The following is a 21,793-nucleotide window of genomic DNA, read 5'->3' as shown; positions in this document are numbered from 1 at the left end:
CATCTCCATCAAGGGATGAAGCAGGGAGAGAAGGGGAAGCACCACAAGGTGTTTTCCCTACTGGTTGTACGTCCCTCAACATCCCAAGCCAATATTTCTCCGGATAGAGTCCAAGCTGTAATTCTGGGGGGGCTTTGTGATGCTGGCTACAGTGGTTGGAATAATTGGGAAGTGGAATAAATCAGGAGCAGCAGGTTAGGGCGGGTCAGCAAGCCTCCCAGTATAGGGTTTGCACAGCGGCAGAAAAGTGTGCAAGAGCAGCCACACTAAAAAAATAACTTTTAACGGTGACTAGAAACAAAGAAGAAGTAAGAATCATTTAAGTGAAGGCAAGTTGCTAGGCTTTCCTATGAAGCAGCTTCTTTTCATTCTCTCATCTACACCTATTGGTAAGAATTGATTGACATTATCTTAATTGCAGAACTATATTTACCTGCTTCCTGTGTTTTCTTCTGTATTTCTACGTTGATCAACAAGCAAAACAACAAAGAAAAAAGAAAAAGCATTACCGGCTGACCAGTTGGTTGAATTTAGATGTTAGAAAGGATGAGCTGAGCTTTTCAATTATTTCATTTCCCTTGATTCCTAAAGCTTATCGGGAAATGGATCATTTTGGAATTTATAATCATACTCGAAAATGGGTCTAAAAATGCTTGTTAAAGGGAACAGACTCACCCAGGAGTATTTAATCTATAAAAAATCTACTTCTCATTTGCTCTTCTGGGGATGTAAGTAGTATGCACCCTAGAGGTGCTCAAAGGAACAGGGAAACTGTGTTCTTACCTATTTTTTCCTCCAATGCTTGTTTTTCTGAAAGAAATGATACATGATTCTTAACGTCTACATTTTAATCAGATTTCAAAACTTCAATTGCAACGTTCTCTTGAATACTTTTCCTTTCTTTTTCTCCAGGAATGCACCAACATAGGACCACCCACGATTGACTTCATCTATTTGCTGAGGTCACCAAGGTGCAGTTGCACGGAGAATTGCAAAATGAAATAAGCCAGGAGGTGAATTAGCAGAGAAATTTGGAGGAGATCCTAACTGTTAGCTGGAAAGCTGAGTTGACCTTCACCTGACCTCTTTTAGGTACCTACAAGATGAATGTCTCTCATCTGGTTGCTTTGTAGGTCCCTTGGGGTCGAGGTAGGAAGTCCATCCCTCACCTCCCAAGTCAAGACAAGGATCAGACCACTTGGACCATGGGATTTGTTTTGAGAAACCTCATCGATGGGGAGATGATGGGGTCCATGAAGAGCATCTCTGGCTGTGGGCTTTCTGAGCTGTGAAGAGGACTTTCAACTGAAGTTGCCATGGGAGGGGGACCTCAATCCATCTCACTCCAGCCAGCCAAGGAGGAGAAGGGCTATGCTGGACCTTGTGCTCACCAACAAGTAGGGGCTGGTGGCAAATGTGAAGCTCCAAGGCAGCCTTGGCCACAGTGACCATGAAATGGTGGGGTTGGAGATGCTCAGGAGAAGGCGGAGATGCTCAGCGAGGAGGGCAGGGGCAGGCAGGGCAAGGGGGAATGGGTTTCAACAGAAAGAAGGTCGATTTCAATTAGCAATTAGTAAGAAATTCCTTACTGTGAGGGTGCTGCTCATTTTTTCGCGCTCGACTGCCTGGGTCAAAGCCATGGGGTGCAATTTGGCAGCCCAGGGCTCAAGCCTCGGTATTTATTTTTTTTTTCTTCTCTAATAATTTGGAGAATTACTAGCGGGCGAAAGTGGAGGAGGCAAAAGATCAGAACACACGGATTGCTGGATCACAACGTAAAAATTTAGAGCGTGAGCCTGGCAGGGGATGGTGGCATTGCCTGAGCCATTGCAGCATCCCTAGGGATATCCCTCAGGACCTCAGCGCAGTCGTACTGGATCACCTTGGATCTGTTCGTTCAGCATCTTGCAAGCAGCAGAAGGTTACCCCAGTGATCTACTCCAGGCTGCCTCTGGAGGGGTCAACACCTCTTAATTATAAAGGACAATGGGACTAATTGCCACCGACCCCTTTATGCCGATGGCTGCTACTTTTGAGCTTCATGCCCAACAAACCAACCCCCCCTAGAAGAGTGTCCTTGATTTTTTATGCCTTGGGGATAACCTCATCATTTTCAAGGAGCATTTACCTACTAGTATGGCCTTCTTTGAAGTTACTGAAAAGAAAAAAAAATATTAATTATTCAGTATCTTAAAACAATAAAAAAAATAAATTATACCCGTCCCAGGAATGCTAGTTGAAAGTGGAACCCCTCATTTCTGTAGAAAGACCAAGTCATTTTAACACAGGGTTATCTCAGCAACAGACCTTGGGAATTCCTGAAGATAAAAGAGCTCTGGGAATGCCAACTGTCTACTGAAGCAGCCCCTCTATACCTTCACATCGGGAGAAACGTGAGTGGCGAGGGGGACTTCCACGTGCAAGTAGGTAGGCAGTAAAGAGTTTGGTTTGGATTCATCAGGTGATGTGGACATTTCAGTATGTGTACATATATATATATATATATATATATATGTGTGTATTTTTTTTTTCACCTTGATGCTCTGAAAAACTGAAATATTGATCATGCCCACGTTATTATTGTGCCTAAAAACTGATTCTGAGGCTGTCGCTGGCTCAGAAGCATAAATATTTCTCCTACAAGGTGTTTGTATGGGTTTATATTATATATATTTGTATATATGTATGTTATCTATCTGTTTATCTATAATTATATTTTTTATCTATCTATCTATAATATATATATCTGTGCTTGGCTACTCACCTGCTTTACGGGTTTCCTTAAAACTACCTGGAAAAACAAAGAAACTGTTAAAAAGGTTGTAACTTTTTTAAACAAGCTGTCTGTTGGGAATATCGAAGTCAAATTTCAATGTTTCCAAATCCACTAGTCTAAAAACTAAAAGAATATCCCGTGCCCGTAAAGTTCGGTGCTAGTAGAAAGTGGCATCTCATAGCCACGGAAAAGATGCCCTGGGCATTCACATGTGCAGCCCCTATATAAACCTCTCATTTTTAATTACACCACTGTTAATTTTTCCCTCTTTCCTTCTCCCTCCCATCCGTCCCTTCCTGACTTTGATGTTAAAATGTTGAGTTTTCAAGTGTTTTGCATCTCAGGGGAAAACTTCTGCCCTGGCTGTTAGGGGTGGAAATACTTACGGGTCAGTTTATAGCCTGTAGCTGCAAAAACAGCAATATCCAGGAATAAAATCACGAGGAAGGCTGTCATCCAGGGCGAAGTGGAAGGAAAGAAGACATCTGTGAAATATAAATGGTGTCACTTTCACCCGGTGTTTGCCAAATAGCTGTGACGGGCTCCCACGGCCAAAGCGTTTAGAGCCATTTGATTAGTTGTGATGTTTCCTTCACTGCCTCCCTCATGAGCTCTTCTAAACCTTTCCCTCTCCAAATTGCACAGTGCTCCCAAACAGCGGCTCTGCATCGGGATTTATCTTTTTTATCTTTATTTATATTGATCTTGAAGGTAACAAGTGATCTAAGATGTAAAGGTGGACTTCTTATCACATTAGCCACCTAAAGACGGGGTGTTTGTGCTGGGGCATCACACCAGGGTCAATGGAGAGACACCAGGGAGCAGCCCACCAAGGGGTCCTGAGCCTGGAGGTCACTCACCTGAAATCTGCACTCGGGATTCACACCCTGCATTGAGCAGGTTGTTGATGATGCTGCAGGTGACTTCCTTGTCAGAGCCTGGTTCAACATGCACAGAACTCATAACATCAAAAAACCCTGAAGAAGTCTTCACGTTTTGGGTGGTCACAGCCTCGTGCCGTCGCTGGCCTTTGCTGTTCAGCCAAACAACTTTGGGCTCTGGAAACCATCCCCGGGACTTGCAGGTGACGCCAATGCCCTGACCCATGTGACCATCCAGGGAGACCAAAGACTCATCACCTTTAGCTATAGAACAACAAAAAAACAAGCTGCAGTCAACTAAGAAGCTCCAGCCAGCCAAGAAGCTCCAGCTAACCAAAGAAGCTCCAGGCAACCAAGAAGCTCCAGGCAAGCAAAGAAGCTCCAGCTGACCAACCAAGAGGCTCTGACCAACCAACCAAGAGGCTCCAGCCAAACAACCAAAGACACTCCAGCCAAACAACCAAGAAACTCCAGCCAACCAAGATGCTCCAACAAACAGAAGACAAGACTTTCTCTCAAGCAAGCGAGATGAATCCAGCCCATGGACACCCTTCAGTCCTTTCTGTTACTCAACTGGACTGAGGAAGAAGGAACAAAAGCCTGCTGTTCCACTCACCTGCCACTTCCAGGTAAACCACCACCGCATCATACCATTGCTCAAAAAAGACACTGCAGGTGTATTTCCCTTTGTCCAAGATCATGATGTTTTTCAGGTGAAGGGACACGTTTCCCTTGTTTAATTCAGATGGAAAAAAATTTGTCCTGCCCTGGTATGCCTGGTCCTCAAGAACCGAAGTGTCTGTTTTTCTTCTATCGTAAACAACCACATCAATATTTTTGGAGTTTCCAGTAAATGTCCACTGAATGGAGAATTGCTCAGGCATTGCTGTGACTTCCACCTGACAGGGCAGGGTGACTTCATTTCCAATGACTCCAATGACAGGATTGTTAGGAGGGGTGATTCTAAACTGGCCTGCAAGGAGAGAAGAGATGTAAATCTTACCTGTCCTAGAATCATGGAATAGTTGGGGTTGGAAGGGCCCTTTAAAGAAGATCTAGTCCAACCCCCGTGCAGTGAACAGGGACATCTTCAACCAGATCATTTCACTCAGAGCCCCATCCAGCCTCACCTTCGATGTTCTCAGGGATGGGGCAGCAACCACCTCCATGGGCAACCTGTGCCGGTGTTCCACCACCAGCACCAACAAACATTTCTTCCTTATTTCTAGACTGGATCTTCCCACTTTTAGTGTAAAACCATTGCCTCTCATCTATCACTACAGGTCCTACTAAAAAGTGTCCCTGTCTTTCTTGAAAGCCCCTTTTAAGTATGGGAAGGCTTCAAGAAGGTCTTCCCAGAGCCTTCTCCATGTTGGACAACCCCAACTCTCACAGGAAAGCTGTTCCACCACCATCCCCGATCATTTTTGTGGCCTCATTTGGACCCCCTCCAACAGGTCCATCACTTCCCTTTCTATCCACACACTCTGGAAATCAAACCTCTTCTAAAATCCAACTGGGACTAGAACAGAAACTGGATTTACCTGTGACCAAACCAACAAGCTGTAGGAAAATAATGATGGGAAGAGTCGTCGCCGGCTGAACTCCGCAACGCGTTGCCTTGTAGTTTCGTAAGACATCAAGAAGCAAAACATCCAGGGTAAATCTTAACGGACTTACTGCAATCTTTTCCAGCACGGAACAGATGATGGGAAGAGTGGATCTAACTGGAGCCATGAGGTTTTCTATATATTGCTCTATATGGAGTGATGCAAGGACAAATCCTCAGAGATGTTCAGGTACCTTTGAGTGACATTAGGAAAAGGACAGAATAAGCTGGTTTTAATGAAAGTCAATTGATTAAGCAGTGATTTTAAGGCTTAGGCTTGACCATCAGAGAAAAGAGGGTTATTTTTGAGAGGCTTGGAAAAACACCGTATTGGACCATGCCTGGTCCCCAAGCACCCATGAGATCAGTGTTCAGGGAACTTCTAGCCAGGACAGCAACATTTAGTGTAAATTTAGATGACACAAAGCTAAATGTAAAGCCAGTAGGTTGTGTCTAACTTGAGGTAGGTGAAACCCTGAGGCTGGCAGTGTCTTTAAAAAGCTCATTCCTGTCTAAGTTCTCCTAGAAAACATCTACAGTGCACTGAAACTCTTAGGTTGTCCCTCCTACTCATACCTCCTTGGCCAAAACCTGTTGTTGGGGGTAGCTGGAGGAAGAAGCGAGGATTTCGAGAAAGGGTCTTCAAAAATGACCATGAATTTCCACGTCATTCCTGGTTCGAATGAGACTTTTACAGGCTTCAACCATTAGCGGATGTGCGTGCCCTTTGAAACCACCGCTTCAGCTGGGAGCGTTCCTGACCTATGCAGCATGCATTGGCCTTCCAACGATTATTCCAGACCCACGGAGTCAGGAAAAGCAGCAACAGGTGAAATTCACCCATTGTGCCTGAGCGAAGCGAGTATGTTTGGCTACTCGGGGAGGAATCCATAGGGAAGATGAAGCCACCGGTCAGTTGCTGTAGAGCAACTCGGGGAGGATGCTGTGTTCTAGGGGTGTAAGTGTAGATGCAGGGTCTCACCCAATGTTTCAAGAGGGTTTTTAATGCAAAATGTAAGTATTTTCCTCCACCTAGAGGCTTTTTGTGTGAGCTCTGAAAAACTGAAAGTAGAGACAACTGCTGCAGAATGCCCCTTGTCCTGACCTACCCTCATTTATCGCCCTTTCTGTTGGATGATTAACTTTTGGCCCCGTACAGTCAGCATTTCCAAGATGTAGAATGAACAAAGGAAGCATAAAAAGGCTTAAAAAATCCCCCTGCAGCAAAGCTACAGAGCCTGGTTTAGTTTGCTTTGTTTCTAGTTTACCGTACTCCAAAGAAAGCTACGAGCTCTCAGACGCCGAGCAAATATTATTTTTGAAAAAGGAAAGACAAAATAAAAGCTGCAGATTTGCACAATTTGCCAGCTGGAAAATCTCACAAAGGTTTATTGCTTGCGCATAGATGAACATCAAAATCTCTATCCTTCATACTGATTATCGGCAGGATAAATTTATACCTGAGTTATACTTGATTAATGAAGATAATTATATCGTGGTATACATCAGAAGTCTTATTGGTATACAACCCACCAGGCAAACACACGGCAAGTCTATATTTCTGACAAAAAAAAAAAAGCAAATAAATTTGCTTTTTAAAAATTTTAAATTTTTAAAATTTAGATTAAAAAAAAAATGGAAAGATGTCTCAGAATCTCGGAATCAGCCCATTGCAGCCCTCCAACCAACCCCACCCATCACAACTCCTGCCGCAAACACGCTCTTTGGAGCAACCTCACCGCCAACCATCAGCGTTTCAGCAATTAATTTCCTTAATAAAAGTTGCTGGTGGATAGCAATGGATTCCAAATGAAAACTGTCGGTCAGATGTAGGCATTCCTCGTGCTTCAGTAAGCAGTGCCTTTTATTCGTTACAGCAAGGCGGGAAATAAAAAGAAATGCAAACGAGCTTTAACAAGTTGGTTATAACATTATTTAACAATGGCACTCACAAGCGTGTTCCCACCGATCCAAGCAAGGAAAAAGCCTTTTAATTCCAGGCTGGAATAATTCCCTGGGTCTATAAATAGCAAACCACCAGCTCAATATTCATGCAACCCCCTCTGGAAACCTTGCCGCGTGCAATTCTCTTGCAGCCGCCCTTCAATTCCTTACCTGAAGAGCGAGATCCAGAGGATCCCTTTGAAATTCCCCATGGATTATGGAAGTGAGGAGCATTTGGCTCATATTACCTGTACGTACGGCCTTTCCTTTTCCATGTCTGTAGAGGGGATGGACTTCAATTTCTTTATGAAATCTTGCAAGTCTTGAGTGCTGAACTTTCACCATGAGCAAGGTTTTGCTCTTGGGTGCAACGCCTCAGCCCACAGGTGCCAACACCCTCTAGTAGGAGAGATCCAAAGGTTTGACTTGCCAATGGTAGATCCAAAGTCCACGAGCGGATCATGTTTCAAACCCTCTTGCACAGCACGACTCGTTTTTCTAGTACGGCTTTCTGGAAATTACGTGGAATTAAGAGAATGGCATGAAGGGGAGGCGGGGAAACCAGCACGGGGTGTTGCATGAGCTCATCACTCGCTAGGGTGATTCGAAGTTGGAAGTATGACCATGCAAGACACAGAGCCGTGTGAGATATAGAAATAATAAGACAATATATAATTTTCCTTTTCTCTCCTTTTCTCTCCTTTCCTCTCCTTTCCTCTCCTTTTCTCTACTTTTCTCTACCTTTCCCTTTCCCTTTCCCTTTCCCTTTCCCTTTCCCTTTCCCTTTCCCTTTCCCTTTCCCTTTCCCTTTCCCTTTCCCTTTCCCTTTCCCTTTCCCTTTCCTTCCCCTTCCCCTTCCCCTTCCCCTTCCCCTTCCCCTTCCCCTTCCCCTTTCCCCTTCCCCTTTCCCCTTCCCCTTCCCTTTCCTCCCCACTTCAAAGCCTCCTGTTCAGCACCTTTCCCCCCCTCATCTATCCCATCTCCCACCATGCAGGTCAGATACACCAGGAGCATTCGTCAAACCCCAAATGTTCCGCCCTCGATTTCTTCGAAGATGCATCGCATTCAGCAGCGCCGGCAGGGGAGCCCAAAAGGCAGACAGAATTCCATTAAAAATCTCCTGGGAAGAATATTGCACTCCTGGGCATCGGCGGCACCACCTGATGATACGAGGCGTCCAGTTGAGCTGCTACAATCCCGACAATCCTTCCCCTCGCCTGCATCCCTAAGAAAGTTAATCCATGCTTTCCTTCTGCCCATTTTCCAGACAAGGTCATCACCGATGAGGCTGCAAGATGGACCCGTGGAATTCACCTCGTCAAAGGCGACTCCATCTGGGGAACACCAAGATTTGCGTGAGAAAACCTCACACCTCGCGTTCTCGATGCCATCGTAGGCTCCATCGTTCCGCACGTTCATTTTCAAGCATCTTCTCCGTCCTTTCTTCAGTCTTAGTCTCTGGCAAGACCATCTTGCAAACCTCATGCTCCTCCAAGAGTCGCCTTTGCTACATGGCTGTGGGATTTAATGCCAACGCGCCAGTACCAGGTGTTGAAAAGAGGAAAAAAATATATTTTTCTTTAATTATCTTGGAGGGTGTTGGAGAGTAGGTCCAACTGAGTGTTGAGCAAAACTCCTTGGGTAATGGAGATACTCCTTCTATCCAGTGTCCCAGTGGAGGTTCCTAGGAGGTTATTTTATAGTCTTTTCTTTTCTTTTCTTTTCTTTTCTTTTCTTTTCTTTTCTTTTCTTTTCTTTTCTTTTCTTTTCTTTTCTTTATCTTTTATTTTATTTTCCTTATCTTTTATTTTATTTTCCTTTCTCTACTTTTCTTTTCTTATTATATGTATTATATCATCTTTTAAAGATAAAAAGACCCCCCCAAAAAAAAAATCCCAGACCCCCAAAACAAATTAAAAAAACACAACCAAACAATCTATATTTTCACACCACCACGTGTGAATGCTCCAGGACATCCCTTTTCCAAGAACCTTTGGTTCAACCTGGCTATGGAGAGTCTCCTGAGAGCGCTAAATGTTGGCAGGACGGCCGGGAGTCAGAAAACCTGAAGGATAAAAAGGAGAAGAAAGTTTTCTGATTTTTTTTTTCTGCTCTTCAACAGGATGTAAAAAGAACAACACGGGAAAAGAATCCCAGGGCTTCCAAGATCCAGGCATATTTGGAGAGGGAAACGCTTGGGCATGCAATAGAGGAGAAGTCCCCTGCTAAGTTGTTGGTGACACCCTTGGAAGTCTTCAGGTAAGAGGAGGAACATCCCTGCCTTTCTCCAGCTAGAAGTAGCGATGGATTGGGAAGCAAGAAGTTCTTTTTTGGTCTTGAAATGTGAATCTTGGCACCACCTTTTCCCCAGTCCTCCTGCCCAGTCCTCCCTGGCCCTATTGGATGTGGAAACCGCGATCACAAGTTTCGGTGGTAATAAAGATATGAGGACAAAGGTTGACCACAACCATATCCCATGGAGAAGTCTTAAGGTTCTTCTTACTCTTCAGGTAAGAAATTACATATTTTTGCTAAATCCATGAAGGGAACCCATCGCATGTACTTGAATTAATTGGTAGGGATTTAATCCTTCGCCCTAATGAGGATGAACCTACCTGCTGCAGACACGTTATTGCCCTTTGCCGGTGGGAATAGCTCTGACAGCACCTGATGTTATCTGTGATTGGAAATTTGGGAAAAAACAGGGAAAATCCGAGGAAATCAGGGGCTGTTCTATCAATAATCAAGTTGCATTGTGCCCTTTTGGCTCACTAGTCAGTCTGACTATATTATATCTATATAATATGTATACAAATGTAAAGATATTACGTATCTGCTGTGAGTATGCTGCAAGTAAGGGTTTGTTCAGCAGGGAGTTGAAGGCAAATATCTTGAGAGGGAGTTGGAGGGAGTCATGTTTGTTAAATCACATGTTTCTCTTTAAAATCTTGGCGTGGAAGTCAACAGAGCGATCAGCATGGCAACATCGTTCCCGGGAATTTATCCTTAAGGTTGTTTATGAGTTTTTTTACTGTACACAAGGAGGGGAAAAAACAAAAAGAGGGAACAAAAATCTACTAATATCAAAAGACAAGACGTAATGCTTTAAACTTCTCATCGAAAGGACAAAAGTGCCGGTGACCATAATAAAGAGTTTCTGGAAGTTAAAGGTAAATACAGAGAAGGAAAAGAATATCTTTTTTTTTTTTTTTTCCCCCCTCACCATTTATATAGTTCAATTTGACAAGGAAATGAGGAAAGAAAAGCTGTCCTGCAACCCTCTTTGCAAGTTCCTTCTTATTTTTCTCCCTGTTATTTTCTTTCCACGATCACGTTTGTTCATTGGTGTTGGAGGCGTGAAAAGACGGAAGGAATACTGCCAGACTTTCACCGGGAAGCTGGGCTCTTGGTCCTGTGGATGATTAGGAAGCCTGGATGTTGATGGGTTCCCCCTTCTGGTGGCTGACAGCCATTCACATGCTGACTTTCCAACACGGATCACGCTTGATTACAGGTAAAAATAGCTCCATTTGGAATAGATTTTAATAAAACCGCTTATTTCTGCCCAGGTTCACGGAAATGTAGAAGTTGGAAATAACGAGTAGGCAGCTTTCTTCTGTTTGACGGCCTAAACCACCAAATTAAAGCCCTTGTGAAGTCTGGTAGGTGTTAAGGTACCCAAGGCATCCACGTGGGCTGGGTGATCTGGCAGGGCTGCAGGAGACGTAGAACCTTCTAGACTGGTGAATGGAGGCCAGTTGGGAAGCTCAGCACTAGACACCTCGGTGGAGCAAACGAATTACACCCAAGGTTTTGGATTTGGCTTGCAGATTTAGCTGCCTACGTTGGGCTTCCTAGAAGAGGCGTCCACATACAAGCTCAGCATCTAGGATAAGATTCGGTCGCTCATGTGTTGGCACCTACCAGCGTTTTAGACCCTGTAGGGTCTTCTTGGTCTTCCAAAGTAGAACACACCTACCATGTGTGCCAATCCTGTGCGTAGGGAACCTCAGGGCATCAAAGACAGGTGTCCAAGGAACTCTACCCAATGAACAGACTCGCTGCCTACTGTAGGATGGGCATCAACTGCATCTCCACTGGTGGTAGTAGGAGCGTAGTCAAGTCAATGGTTGAACTGGAAGTGGCAGGTCAGTGGCAAGACTCCCTCTCGTTTATTCAAAGGTGGAAGTTTTACTTTTAATCCTCTTTATGATTAGGAAGACGTGTGGTTTTAGGTGTCCAGTTCTGGATGCAAATCCTACAGATGTAGAGGAAGGTCAGCGCGGACGGGAGCCCCTGGGGCTTGACCAGATGCAATCCTGTACAACATATGAAGTGACATTATATTTAATAGTAAATATTTCCACAGTGTCTCCCAGTAGATTTTTAACTTGCTGTAGAATAGCCAAGTTGCTGTGATAGGACTTCTTTGCAAATCTCTGTTGTTTGCTCTTGATTTTGTTAATTCCAAGAGCTTTTATTCCGGTATCCTCCTTGGAATGGAAATGAGAATGATGTTATAAAATGTCCTGGTTTTTCCCTTACAAAGATCTACATTGTGGGTGGGGTTCATCTCAGGTATCTTTAGAAATCTGAAATCTACACATCCAACATCAGTATAGTCACCTGAGGGTGTACACCGCATCTACCCCCACAGTAGGGACATCTTGCCCACCCTATGACATTTCAACTGATACCAGGTACCAACATTTTGGCTGTTGAATCCCACCTTTAATTTTTTGTTAGGTAGGTCCTGCGTCCTGTATCCAACCTTTTACAGGCTTCTCGTTGTTCACCCCTTTCCCACGATTTCTCCATAGCCATCACCTCAATGGCCTCCCAAAATTGCGTCATTTAGCATTCCAAGGGCTGAAGGATAAGCTCCACGAGCCTCACGGAACGCGAACGTTACTCACCTGAGTAATCTGCCATTTTATCTTTACAGGTCAATTTATTAGCTCTCCTCCTAATAGTTCCGTCATTGGAGTCATTGGAAGAGCGGTCGTTCTGCCCTGCCGCATAGCCAATAACATTCCCGAAGCGTTCTTTGTCCGGTGGATATTTCACGAACGGACTCAAAAAAGAACCGTGAGCAGATACGACGGGAAAAATGAAAAGGAGACGCCAGATGAGAGCTACCAAGGCAGAGCCGAATTCTTCCCCAGGGAATTTAGAGCTGGCAACATGTCTCTGCACTTGAGGGATGTCAGGAGCTCCGACAAAGGATTGTACATCTGTGAGGTCTCCTTCAACGACACGTACCACGACGTGTTCGTCGAACTGCAAGTGGCAGGTCAGTGGCAATCCTCGTTTTATTCAAAAACGGAGCTGAACAGAAATGTCTACATCCACCACCGACCGAGGGAATGACCGTAAAATTTAATATCATTGAACATATAAGCTGTCCTCATGGAGAGGATGTGTGATTTGGGTCGGTTTTCTCTAAATTAATCGCTCTAGCCGATATTTGAGGTAAGTTTTTGTTCTAGTTGGAGATACCCGTATTTAGGTACCCTAACACCTGCATCCCTATGTGACCTGGGAGTAGCGTCTCTCTTCGTACTCCATGAAAGTCCAGTCAGAAGGTTCAGGAAACCCAGCTGGTTGATGTAAAGTTAAATTTATGTTTACGTCAATGTATTTTGCATCATTGACAACTTTGCAAAATTTACATCACCGAGCTGATCGTCCAGTTTCTCCATGGTCACCATGATCAGTTGGTGTCATTCCAATACCTTCACCACCTACCTCGTTGCTTGCTAGAGGACAAAGCAGTATCGTATTTGTTCTGCCGTTCCTCCTTCTGTTGCAGTCCCTTCATAGATACCATCTTCATGGGTGGCTTTGGTTAATGTGGTTGGCTTGGAAGTGGACGTGTGTTCCTCCTCCATTTCTCTGCTACTCGGGGACCAATTTCCATGAGATATTTATTGTGGCATCTGGTGTTGTGGCCAGATTCTTCTGAAGATGTCTTCTTAGCTTTACAACTCCAGATGGAGCAAAGGTGTAGCATTTAAGGCACGTTCTAATTTAGCCTGCTGAGATCCTGAGTATAAACAGTATTTTTTTTAAGCTGTAAACCAAATTTGTGCCATGTCAGTGACAGTTTTACCCGGTTATCCTGAGACACTAACACATTCTGTTTTCATGGATGGGTTACACCAGCTCTTCACAGGCTTCCTGTAATCCATTGATCATCCTAAGTATATGGAGATTAATTTTTTTTTTCTTTTTTTACAAATTTCTGGGAAATTCCACTGGCAACTGCATTCCAGAATAGCCATCCCCAGCTGGGTCTGTTTGCTGTCATCTCCTTTAAATTGTTCCTTCTTCTCCATCTGGTAGGCTTGCTGGCCGTTAAGAAACTTCAGGGCTCCAGTCTCAGTTTAAATTCAGAAAAGTCCTTCAATGTTCTTCCATACCAATATGGATAGACCAAAGAAGTGTTGACTTCAAGATAAACCCATTTCCCACTCTCAATACTGGTTGAAATGGAGAATATGTGTGCTTTTTCTTAGCTACAGGTGGTGTGCCTTCCATTCTCCTGAGGAGTCATGTGAAGCAGGGCATTGGCCTCACCTGCTGTGTGGCTGGATGGTTTCCTAAACCCAAGGTGGTTTGGCTGGATGGCCAAGGACAGATCCGGGAGGAACTATCGACCACAAAGACGACAACGACGTCTGCAGGGCTGTACAACGTTGTAACTTCCATGACCCTAAAGCCAGGCTCTGACATGGAAGTCTCCTGTAGGGTGGCCAATGATCTACTAAACACAACGAGCGAGTCCCGAGTCCTGATCTCAGGTGGGTGAGCCCTGTTATCTGCTTGTCAGATCAAAAGGACACGTCATCTAAAAGGCATGGGTCCGATTTTTGTGACACGAGCTGATCTGAGGATGTACTCCCACCGTCAGCATTGGAAGAAGCTCATGAGGGCTGCAGTCGTCTTCCACCTTTATTTCCTGTTGACTACACAGCCTTTGCCAACACCCAGTAAATCAATTTTTCCTCTTAAAAAAAAAAGGGGGGGAGTCAGGTAGCATCAAGACTTTCTGTGTTCCCGTCTTCAAATTCAAAACAATCAGCTTCTTGGGGCTCAAGTAAAATGGATTAAGGACACAACCGTATGCACGTGCAAAAATGACATATTTCCTTAACAACAGTCGAAAATTTTCATTATCCAGAAACAGGATAAAACATAAATTCACCAGCTCCTCAAATGCGTTGCCTGCATCCTAAGTTATAACTGCTTTATGTTTTAATCGTTAATAGAATATAACTTCTTTTGGTCATTTGTACAGGTATTTTCTTCCCCTCCATTTCGAAATGGCTGATTATCTTCCTGGTCATTTTATGCCTCAACATGGTCCTGATTTCCACTGTATTTTTTAAGCTGAGAAGTAAGTATTTCTTTTACATATCCACTTCTACGTATGTTAACTTGGTCAACATATAGAAATAGCACAGGGGTTCATACAGCAGCCCATGACTGTAAATAAAATCTCACGAGCAAAACCATCGGGGATTGTTTAATGACCAAATTCAGGAAATGGAACAAAAAAAAAAAAGAAGGGTGTGTGTGGGAAAATACATGGTCTGAGCATGGAGGAATGCAAATTGCACCTCCTTACCTCAGAAATGAGGAACAAACTACGCGTGTCGTTCCCTTGGAAGATAATTCCAGAGGTTTGTCCATAAAATTAGAGCCTTGATGAATCAGACATGTGATTTCTGCCTATTACTCTCCAAAAACATGCAAAAAGGTGGTTTTTTTCCCTCTTTCTTTTGAACCAGGTAAGCACAAGAAAACAGATCGATCAGGTAAGTAATGAGGAAGATGATGACAATTTGTAAGTTGGAAGGGTTTATTACGTTTATATTAAATTACAGGACTAATGAGCAGTTCTAGTGGCATCCCGATGTTTTGTAGTTCCTAATTTTATTTTTGTAATAAGTAATCATTTATAACAATTTAATAAGTTCCTGTATACACAATACTGTAAACGTAGTAAATTTTTTTCATTTGTGCTTTATGAAGAGTGCATTCCCTTCCTTCGTGATGCTCTAGCCATTACTATACATTGACTGACATAAACCACCTATGCATAGTCATACGCATTCAAGCTTTGTTTGTAATTACTCAAGAGTTAATTAACCCATCAGAAACATTCCCCAGATTCTGTAGAAGAGGAAGAACTAAACGAACCAACCAAACAGTCAAGAGTAATTCAAAGATCCATCCCAAACCCAAGACTCTAAAAGCAACTTACTCTCTGGATACTCATGAATCTGTTTGGTACTCACCACCTCTGGTCCGTACTTGAAAAGAAAACTGACCAGCCGTCCCAGCATTGCCCCTGCCGCTGTGGGGTGGGGGTAGGGCATAGCTCAGGTGGCTTGTGCTGCACTTCCCTGCTCACCAGGATGGAATATTCACAGCCAAACCACCTGTTGGCCGTGGTCCTTGGCTCGTGTTGTCACCTAGATGACACCAGCTCATGGTTTGGGAGAGTCCTCGTTGACCCCTGCTGTCGCCACAGCATAGCCGAATAAGCTGGGTGAATAATTTTAATCTCTGAGGCACATCTGGTTCTGTTTCCTGGGCAGGTTTGACAGCTGAGGGTACGCTCTTTTGCAAAAGCATAAGCTACCTTGAAAACATTATGAAACCTGTAAAAACTTTCCAGTTGTTGTGCCCGCAGAGGGGTCTGTACCAGTTTAGCAGATCTGCTCACAATTTCTGAGAGAAGCCAGCGTAGGCTGTGGCTTGTCTGTAGTAAGTGGTATCCAAGACTGTTCTGCAGGCGATCGCCACAAAGGCCGGGGAGGACGCCGGTGCCTGCGTGTCCCCCACAGAACGCGCGCACACCTGGGCTCCATGGGCGGCTTCGGCATTTCCCCCGGCCCCTCACCTCACCTACCCGTGTCCTTAGGGATTTATTCCCGGTCTCTCAACCTCCGTCCAGGCTATGGTTGGGACAAGACTCAGTACTGGGTATCTCAGAATTCGGCCTCATTTTTTTTATGAACTCCATTAGAGAGGCATGTCTTGGTTTAAAAAATAAATTTTGGGGCTAGCAAGAAGCTTGGGGATTGTGTTAGGTTAAATTAATTAAAAGTTTTAACCCCGCTTAATTCTGCTTGTCAATACAGTGTTGTATGATGAGGGGAGTTTAAAAGAATAATTAACACTTATTTTTTATTATTTTTGTTATTAATAATTAACATTAATTTTCTTTGTTTTTCAGTAAAAGCGAAGATGGAATTGGAAGAAGGTAAATGTCCTTTGCATTTGAAACAATGATACGATGTTCAGAGAGCTCGAAGACATAAATTCAGGGAAAACACTGAGTGTTGATTAGCAATACGCTAATTGCAGGGGTGGCAGTCCTCCTCACTATTAAGGAACCAGTGACAACCACGCGTCGTATCCCACATGTGGTCTGTTCTCTAGTGAAGACTGAAGATCTTCACCATGTAAAGATACAAGGAATTAACATAGCAGTTAATTTTCAAAATTAAAAAGAAATAAATTCAAAAAGCAGCGAGCTTTTCGAAAACTCAACCCAAATCCTTGCTGTTGGGTGGAAAGCTCTTAGGAGGCTTCCAGTACTCCTTCTTTTCCTGGTGACCACTCATCTGCCTTTCTCAGGGTTATTCAGGCTTACCTTTAGCCAGCTGAGCGGCCCTGTAAACCCTGTGAACTTCACTCATGGATCTCCACTGGGAGCCGGGGCGCCTACAGCTCAATCCACTTACGTACATCCAGGTGCCTTGGAGTGTCTGCGATGCCCTTGGTCATCCGACTGACCTCCTAGCTGGAAGGCAGCAGACACCTCATTGAGCTTTGATCGTATCTGAAATTGGACCTAAAGGAGCTTCTATAGGAGACCAGAGACCTTTCAGAGAGACACCTACATGGTGCTTGGGGTAGTCCAGGGCATCTGAAATGCACGCGGTGCCTACATCCCTCTCAAACATGGTCAGTCAAGGCACGACCTAAACAGGCTTTGTAAGACCTCTACCAGCAAGACCTACGAGTCTTGTTCCCACCCTGCTTCATGAGTTTTTAAACCATAACTTAAGGAGCTACCTGAATATAATGAAATAGTATTATATAATGAATATAATAGAAATAGTGTGATACATCCGTGGGTTGAATCGTTTGGTTACGTTTGGTTCCATGGATTAAATTTGATTGACATGTGATTTGACTGATGACAACTTGAAGGAGTTGACAGCATAACCCAAGGCTGCGCTTGCTGGATATTGGGGTTTGTGTATTGCAATTCTTGAGTGCATTCATCCACTCTGAAAGCTCACACTGATACCTCTGCACTGTCTTTTCCAGAAAAAAATCGACTGCAGTCATTGTTAGGTAAGATGCTTTTGTTGCTCATTGCATTTAATTGGCTCTATGCTAGAGTTACGTCCACTTTGGGGTTTTTTCTGGGTTGGTTTCTTTGGTATTCAGGTCTGATTACGGGGTTTGGTGGCACTGTGAGTATCGTTAAGCATTTAAAATGAAACACAAAGTTCAGCTGAACCAAATCCTTTTCCATGCAAAAAACTCCGGGCATAATCTGAGATTTATTTCCTGTCCCCTGTCCCAGAAATAAAAACTTTAAATATTGCAGAATGTTTGTGTGCATGCTCAGCTGTCCAACCAGGTGACAGAAAGTGTTGGAATTACGTGTTTCCAACAAAAGCAACACGGGTTTAAGGCTTTATGGAAGGCAGCGGGAAAGTCCACCAAGTAACCTCCGACTTGCAGTTTAGACCCAACCAAGACTCCGTTAATTTCATTTCTTTTATCCTCTCTGCTGAATTTTCAGATGGAGAAAAAAACAAAAGGCGAGCAGGTAAAATCTTTTTTTCTTCAAAATATTCATTGAGGATGCTGTCCAGTGCCAGTAAAAATAAGCTAGTCTGATCAATTAGCTGACTTTGATTTCAAATGAGTTTTCAGAGATGTTAGTAGAGGTGATTACGCAGCAAAGAGGTTGATGATATTTACTCCTTGTGTTTTTGCATCACTCATTTGTGCCGTTCCTTTTCCAGCAAAGTCCAACCTCAAGAAACGCTTTGGTAAGAAAACACGTTTTATGTCAATCTGATGTTCTTATCGAGTGTAGAAGTAGTAAGACAAATCTTCAGGTTAGTCCGTCTGGGTTATCCGTGGATTTGTAGCCACGTTGTACAGTGAAATACCAACCTCGGGGGGGGGGGGGGAACAGTCTTCTTTTCCATGATTGAGGATTGTCCTATTTTGAAAAACGGGAATAAAAAACAAAGGAAAAGCCAATGTTACTGACTGGAATGTCTTCTCCTTTCAGGTCAACAGAAAGCGGAGCTGGGTAAGTGGTTAAAAACAAATAGTGGTTGTGGAGAACACTGGTATCGGTGGAGGAAGAGGTGAAAAGTGACACAGTATCACAGCGATGACAGCAATGGCACATCAGGAGCCTTCCCCATCTGTGAAGTATCTATACCACCCCATAAAACATCATGCAGTGATGTCCATTTTCCTTCCCGTAGGATTTTGGGAAGCCCGGAGCCACGCAGGTAAGCGGGTGGGAGGAGGGGGGTGAAAATTCCCTGGCCAAATGTCCAAGCCACCCCCAGGTGGCAACGCCGCAGCGTGGGGGATGTACCAGCTGCGCTGGGGTCACAGCAATATCGCGGGCTTGGCTGATGGGAAAAGGGTCCGGGATGATGGGAAGAGGGAGGGAAGGGGCTGCTGGGATGCGTCACTGCCCGGGGTGGGATGCGGGGACAGTGCTGGAGGGGACGGGGCGACGGATGGGGAAGGGAAGGAGATGCCCTGTGGAGGGCGGGGAGGACGCGCGCCCCGCAGGGGACGTGGCCGCGAGCACCGCGGTGCCCCTCGGGCCATCGGCGGCTGCGGGGAACGCAGGAATTCCTGCTGGAGTCACGCCAGGACGGCTCCCAGCCGGAACACTTCACCCGTAGCCCCGCGCCCACCAGCTCACCGGCCCATCCCCCCGTTGCCCTGCAGTTCCCGTGAGGCTGGATCCCGACGGCCGAGCCCTGGAGCTGCGGGTGCCGGCGGCCCCGGGCGCGGAGAGCGAAGCGTCGGACCCCGACGGCACCTGCGCCGGCTCCGCAGTCCCCGTGCTGGTGGGAAAGGAAGGGTTTGCAGCCGGGAAGCACTACTGGGAGGTGGCGGTGGGCGATGGGCAGGACTGGGTGCTGGGGGTGCTGGGGGACGCGGGGGGGCAGGGGGAGGAGGGGGCGCCCTGCGGGGAGGGGGAGGGCTGCTGGGCGCTGCACAGCTCCCGGGGGCAGGTTTACTCCAGCGGCGGAGGCAGCGGCAGCGAGAGGCTGCAGCGGGGGGCTGCGGTGGTCGGCGTGCTCCTGGACCTGGAGGGAGGGCAGGTGAACTTCTACGACGTGGAGCAGACGGCCGTCATGGTGCCAGCGCCCCTGGGGCTCGGGAAGGGACGCGCGGGACGGTTCTACCCGTTCCTGTCCCGACGGGAAGGGACGGACACACCGCGCATCCTCCCGGTCTCCACCCCTCCCCCGCTGAAGCTGCTTTAAAGACACCCACGGGCTGAGGGAGAGACCCTGCCCTGGGAAGAGGAAGGGGAACGGCAGATCCGAGGCGTCGGTGATGTACAGCGCAAGGAGGCGACGCCAGAGGCTGCAACAGGGGGAACGAACTGGGAAAGGAAAAACCAACCGGCTGAAAGGAGACCGGACTCGGATTCAGCCCCCGCCAGGCAGGATCCCAGTCCCAGCAGAGCTCGCGGAAGCCTGACCAGGACACCGGCGCGTTCGGTTGCTCCGGGATAACGGCACTTTAGGGGATGTCGTGCCTTTCCCTCTGCCGGCAACGCGCGTGGTACCCAGCGCTCCGCCGATGTCGGGCTCAGCACCTCCGCCGGCGCCGGGCGGGCCCCGTCCTGCCGCTGCCGTATCCAGCAATGGAATAAAACGTCTTTTGGAAGGAAAAGAGCGGCGTCTTTTATCGTCGTGACCCTGCAGCTCATTGGGACGTTTAGGGCAGGAAGAGTTAAAGGAGAGGGCACGTGTTCCAGCAGGGCACTGAGGGTGCCTTGTTTCCCTGCGAGGCTGCGAGGGATTGACCCTCCCTCCTCCTCACTGGGGGGAAACTGGGAGGAACTGGAAGCAGGAAACTGATGGGTAACAGTACAGATGGAGCAATCACTCACTAATTGGGTAAAAAGAGATTAGGTTGGGGGGATTTAACCCGATTTACTGCAAGTTGGCAAAAAATATTCCATTACTCGTTTGGGTATGGGGAAATGAAAGACAGAGGAAGTTTCCAATCCACTTCCACCCTTTCCCACGCTCTCCCCCACACCCAGCCCCACTCTAGCCACTCTTCCCTCACCTTTCTACCCCCGGAGGTTCCGCAGAGTCTCCCCGGTGAGGGGCTGGGGTGATGCCGGAGGGGTTTCTCTGTGCCGCTCCTTGCCTCTCCCTTGCTCCCCTGGGGGTCCTCCGTGGGCTGTGCTGCCTTCCAAGGTATCCCTGCTCCGTCATCCCCTGGCTGCCAGCCCTTCAGGGGGTACCTGCTCTTGGAGCCCTCCTTCTCCTCCTCTGACCTGCTCATGTTCCTTTTTCTTTGGGGCCGTTGTGCTGTAACCCCAGCCGGCAACGTGACTGCTGCTCGCCGCCTCGGGATGGGGCAGAGGGACGGAGGCGTAACAGTGACAAAACGCATGGGTCGAGATAAAGGCGGTTTAATAATGAAACAAAAAGCTGCACAAGCAAGTGAAGCAAGCCCAGGAATTCATTCACCACTGCCCACGGGCAAGAGGGGCGTTCGGGCGTCTCCGAGAACGCCGGGCTCCATCACACGCGGTGGATACGTGGGAAGACAAACACCATCATTCTGGATTTTTCCCAGTGCCGGGGCGTTACCGGGGCTGGCCAGAGGAGCGGGTCACGGTGGCGTAGGTTGAGGTGGTGTTCATCGCCTGCACGAGAGGCTGCAGAAACGCCGGGGTTTATTTTTGTGGGCTGCAAGCCCGGCGCCAGCACCCAGCCCCAGGCTGGAGGGGCATCGGAGGGAGCCAGGCGCTTTGGAAGACCAGGCTGGGTGCACAAAGTAGCAAAAAGAATATCAGATTTGGGGCAATATCGTGTTTCTGGCTGGGTCCTTATTTCTTATTTGGGGGCAGGTCTGCTTGAAAAGCTTCGATATTTTACAGAAGCATTTAGGCATGAACTAATTTTCCAGGAGAAATGTTTGCGGAAGAAACGGATTAAAAATAAAATGAAATAAAATTGACTTCATGGAAAATATATCTTGTTGTTGGAGAGGTGCCAGCTATTGCGGGCAGAAAGGGGCATCAGGTGAGGCAGGGGCAGGCAGCCACAGAAAGAAATCTCATTTTCTCCAGGTGAATCCATTGAGTTCCCAGTGGCAGTGGCACCGTGGGACTCCACCCTACCCAAGCCACCAGCACAGACCCCAGCCAGCACATCCCACCCCTGGGGACCCCACTCCCCTGTTAGCCACCAAAGCTGTGCCACGACTTACCCTGTGACGTCCAATGTAGTCAACGCTGATGTCTGGGGGGGGACAAAA

The 21,793-nt window shown here is 46.3% G+C and overlaps 2 protein-coding genes across 2 annotated transcripts; one reads left to right on the top strand and one right to left on the bottom strand.

The window, feature by feature from the left end:
* Positions 1 to 2,756: 2,756 nt before the first annotated feature.
* On the bottom strand, positions 2,757 to 8,629 carry LOC308066335 (butyrophilin subfamily 3 member A2-like; the record flags this gene model as incomplete). Its single annotated transcript, XM_080393466.1, has 4 exons — positions 2,757 to 2,791; positions 3,637 to 3,921; positions 4,274 to 4,630; positions 8,491 to 8,629. The coding sequence occupies 4 exons, from the start codon at positions 8,627 to 8,629 to the stop codon at positions 2,757 to 2,759; spliced, it is 816 nt and encodes a 271-aa protein (XP_080249592.1).
* LOC308066334 (butyrophilin subfamily 2 member A1-like) lies at positions 8,005 to 21,645 on the top strand. Its single transcript, XM_080393465.1, has 8 exons — positions 8,005 to 10,724; positions 12,156 to 12,503; positions 13,729 to 14,013; positions 14,511 to 14,653; positions 15,004 to 15,030; positions 18,546 to 18,566; positions 18,748 to 18,774; positions 19,183 to 21,645. Exons 1-8 carry the CDS (start codon positions 10,646 to 10,648, stop codon positions 19,771 to 19,773), a joined length of 1,521 nt encoding a protein of 506 aa, XP_080249591.1. The 5' UTR covers positions 8,005 to 10,645; the 3' UTR covers positions 19,774 to 21,645.
* Positions 21,646 to 21,793: the final 148 nt, after the last annotated feature.

The sequence above is a fragment of the Falco punctatus genome, assembly GCF_963210335.1.
Source record: "Falco punctatus genome assembly, chromosome: 6".
Lineage (NCBI taxonomy): Eukaryota > Metazoa > Chordata > Aves > Falconiformes > Falconidae > Falco > Falco punctatus.
This window is presented reverse-complemented; position numbering and strand designations above follow the sequence as displayed.

Excerpts from the sequence above, each read along its gene's own strand:
- LOC308066334 (XM_080393465.1), top strand. The coding sequence starts at position 10,646 with ATGTTGATGGGTTCCCCCTTCTGGTGGCTGACAGCCATTCACATGCTG. Across the intron at positions 10,725-12,155 it reads CGGATCACGCTTGATTACAG|GTCAATTTATTAGCTCTCCT; the intron begins GTAAAAATAGCT and ends TTATCTTTACAG. Across the intron at positions 18,775-19,182 it reads GGAAGCCCGGAGCCACGCAG|CCCCGCGCCCACCAGCTCAC; the intron begins GTAAGCGGGTGG and ends CTTCACCCGTAG.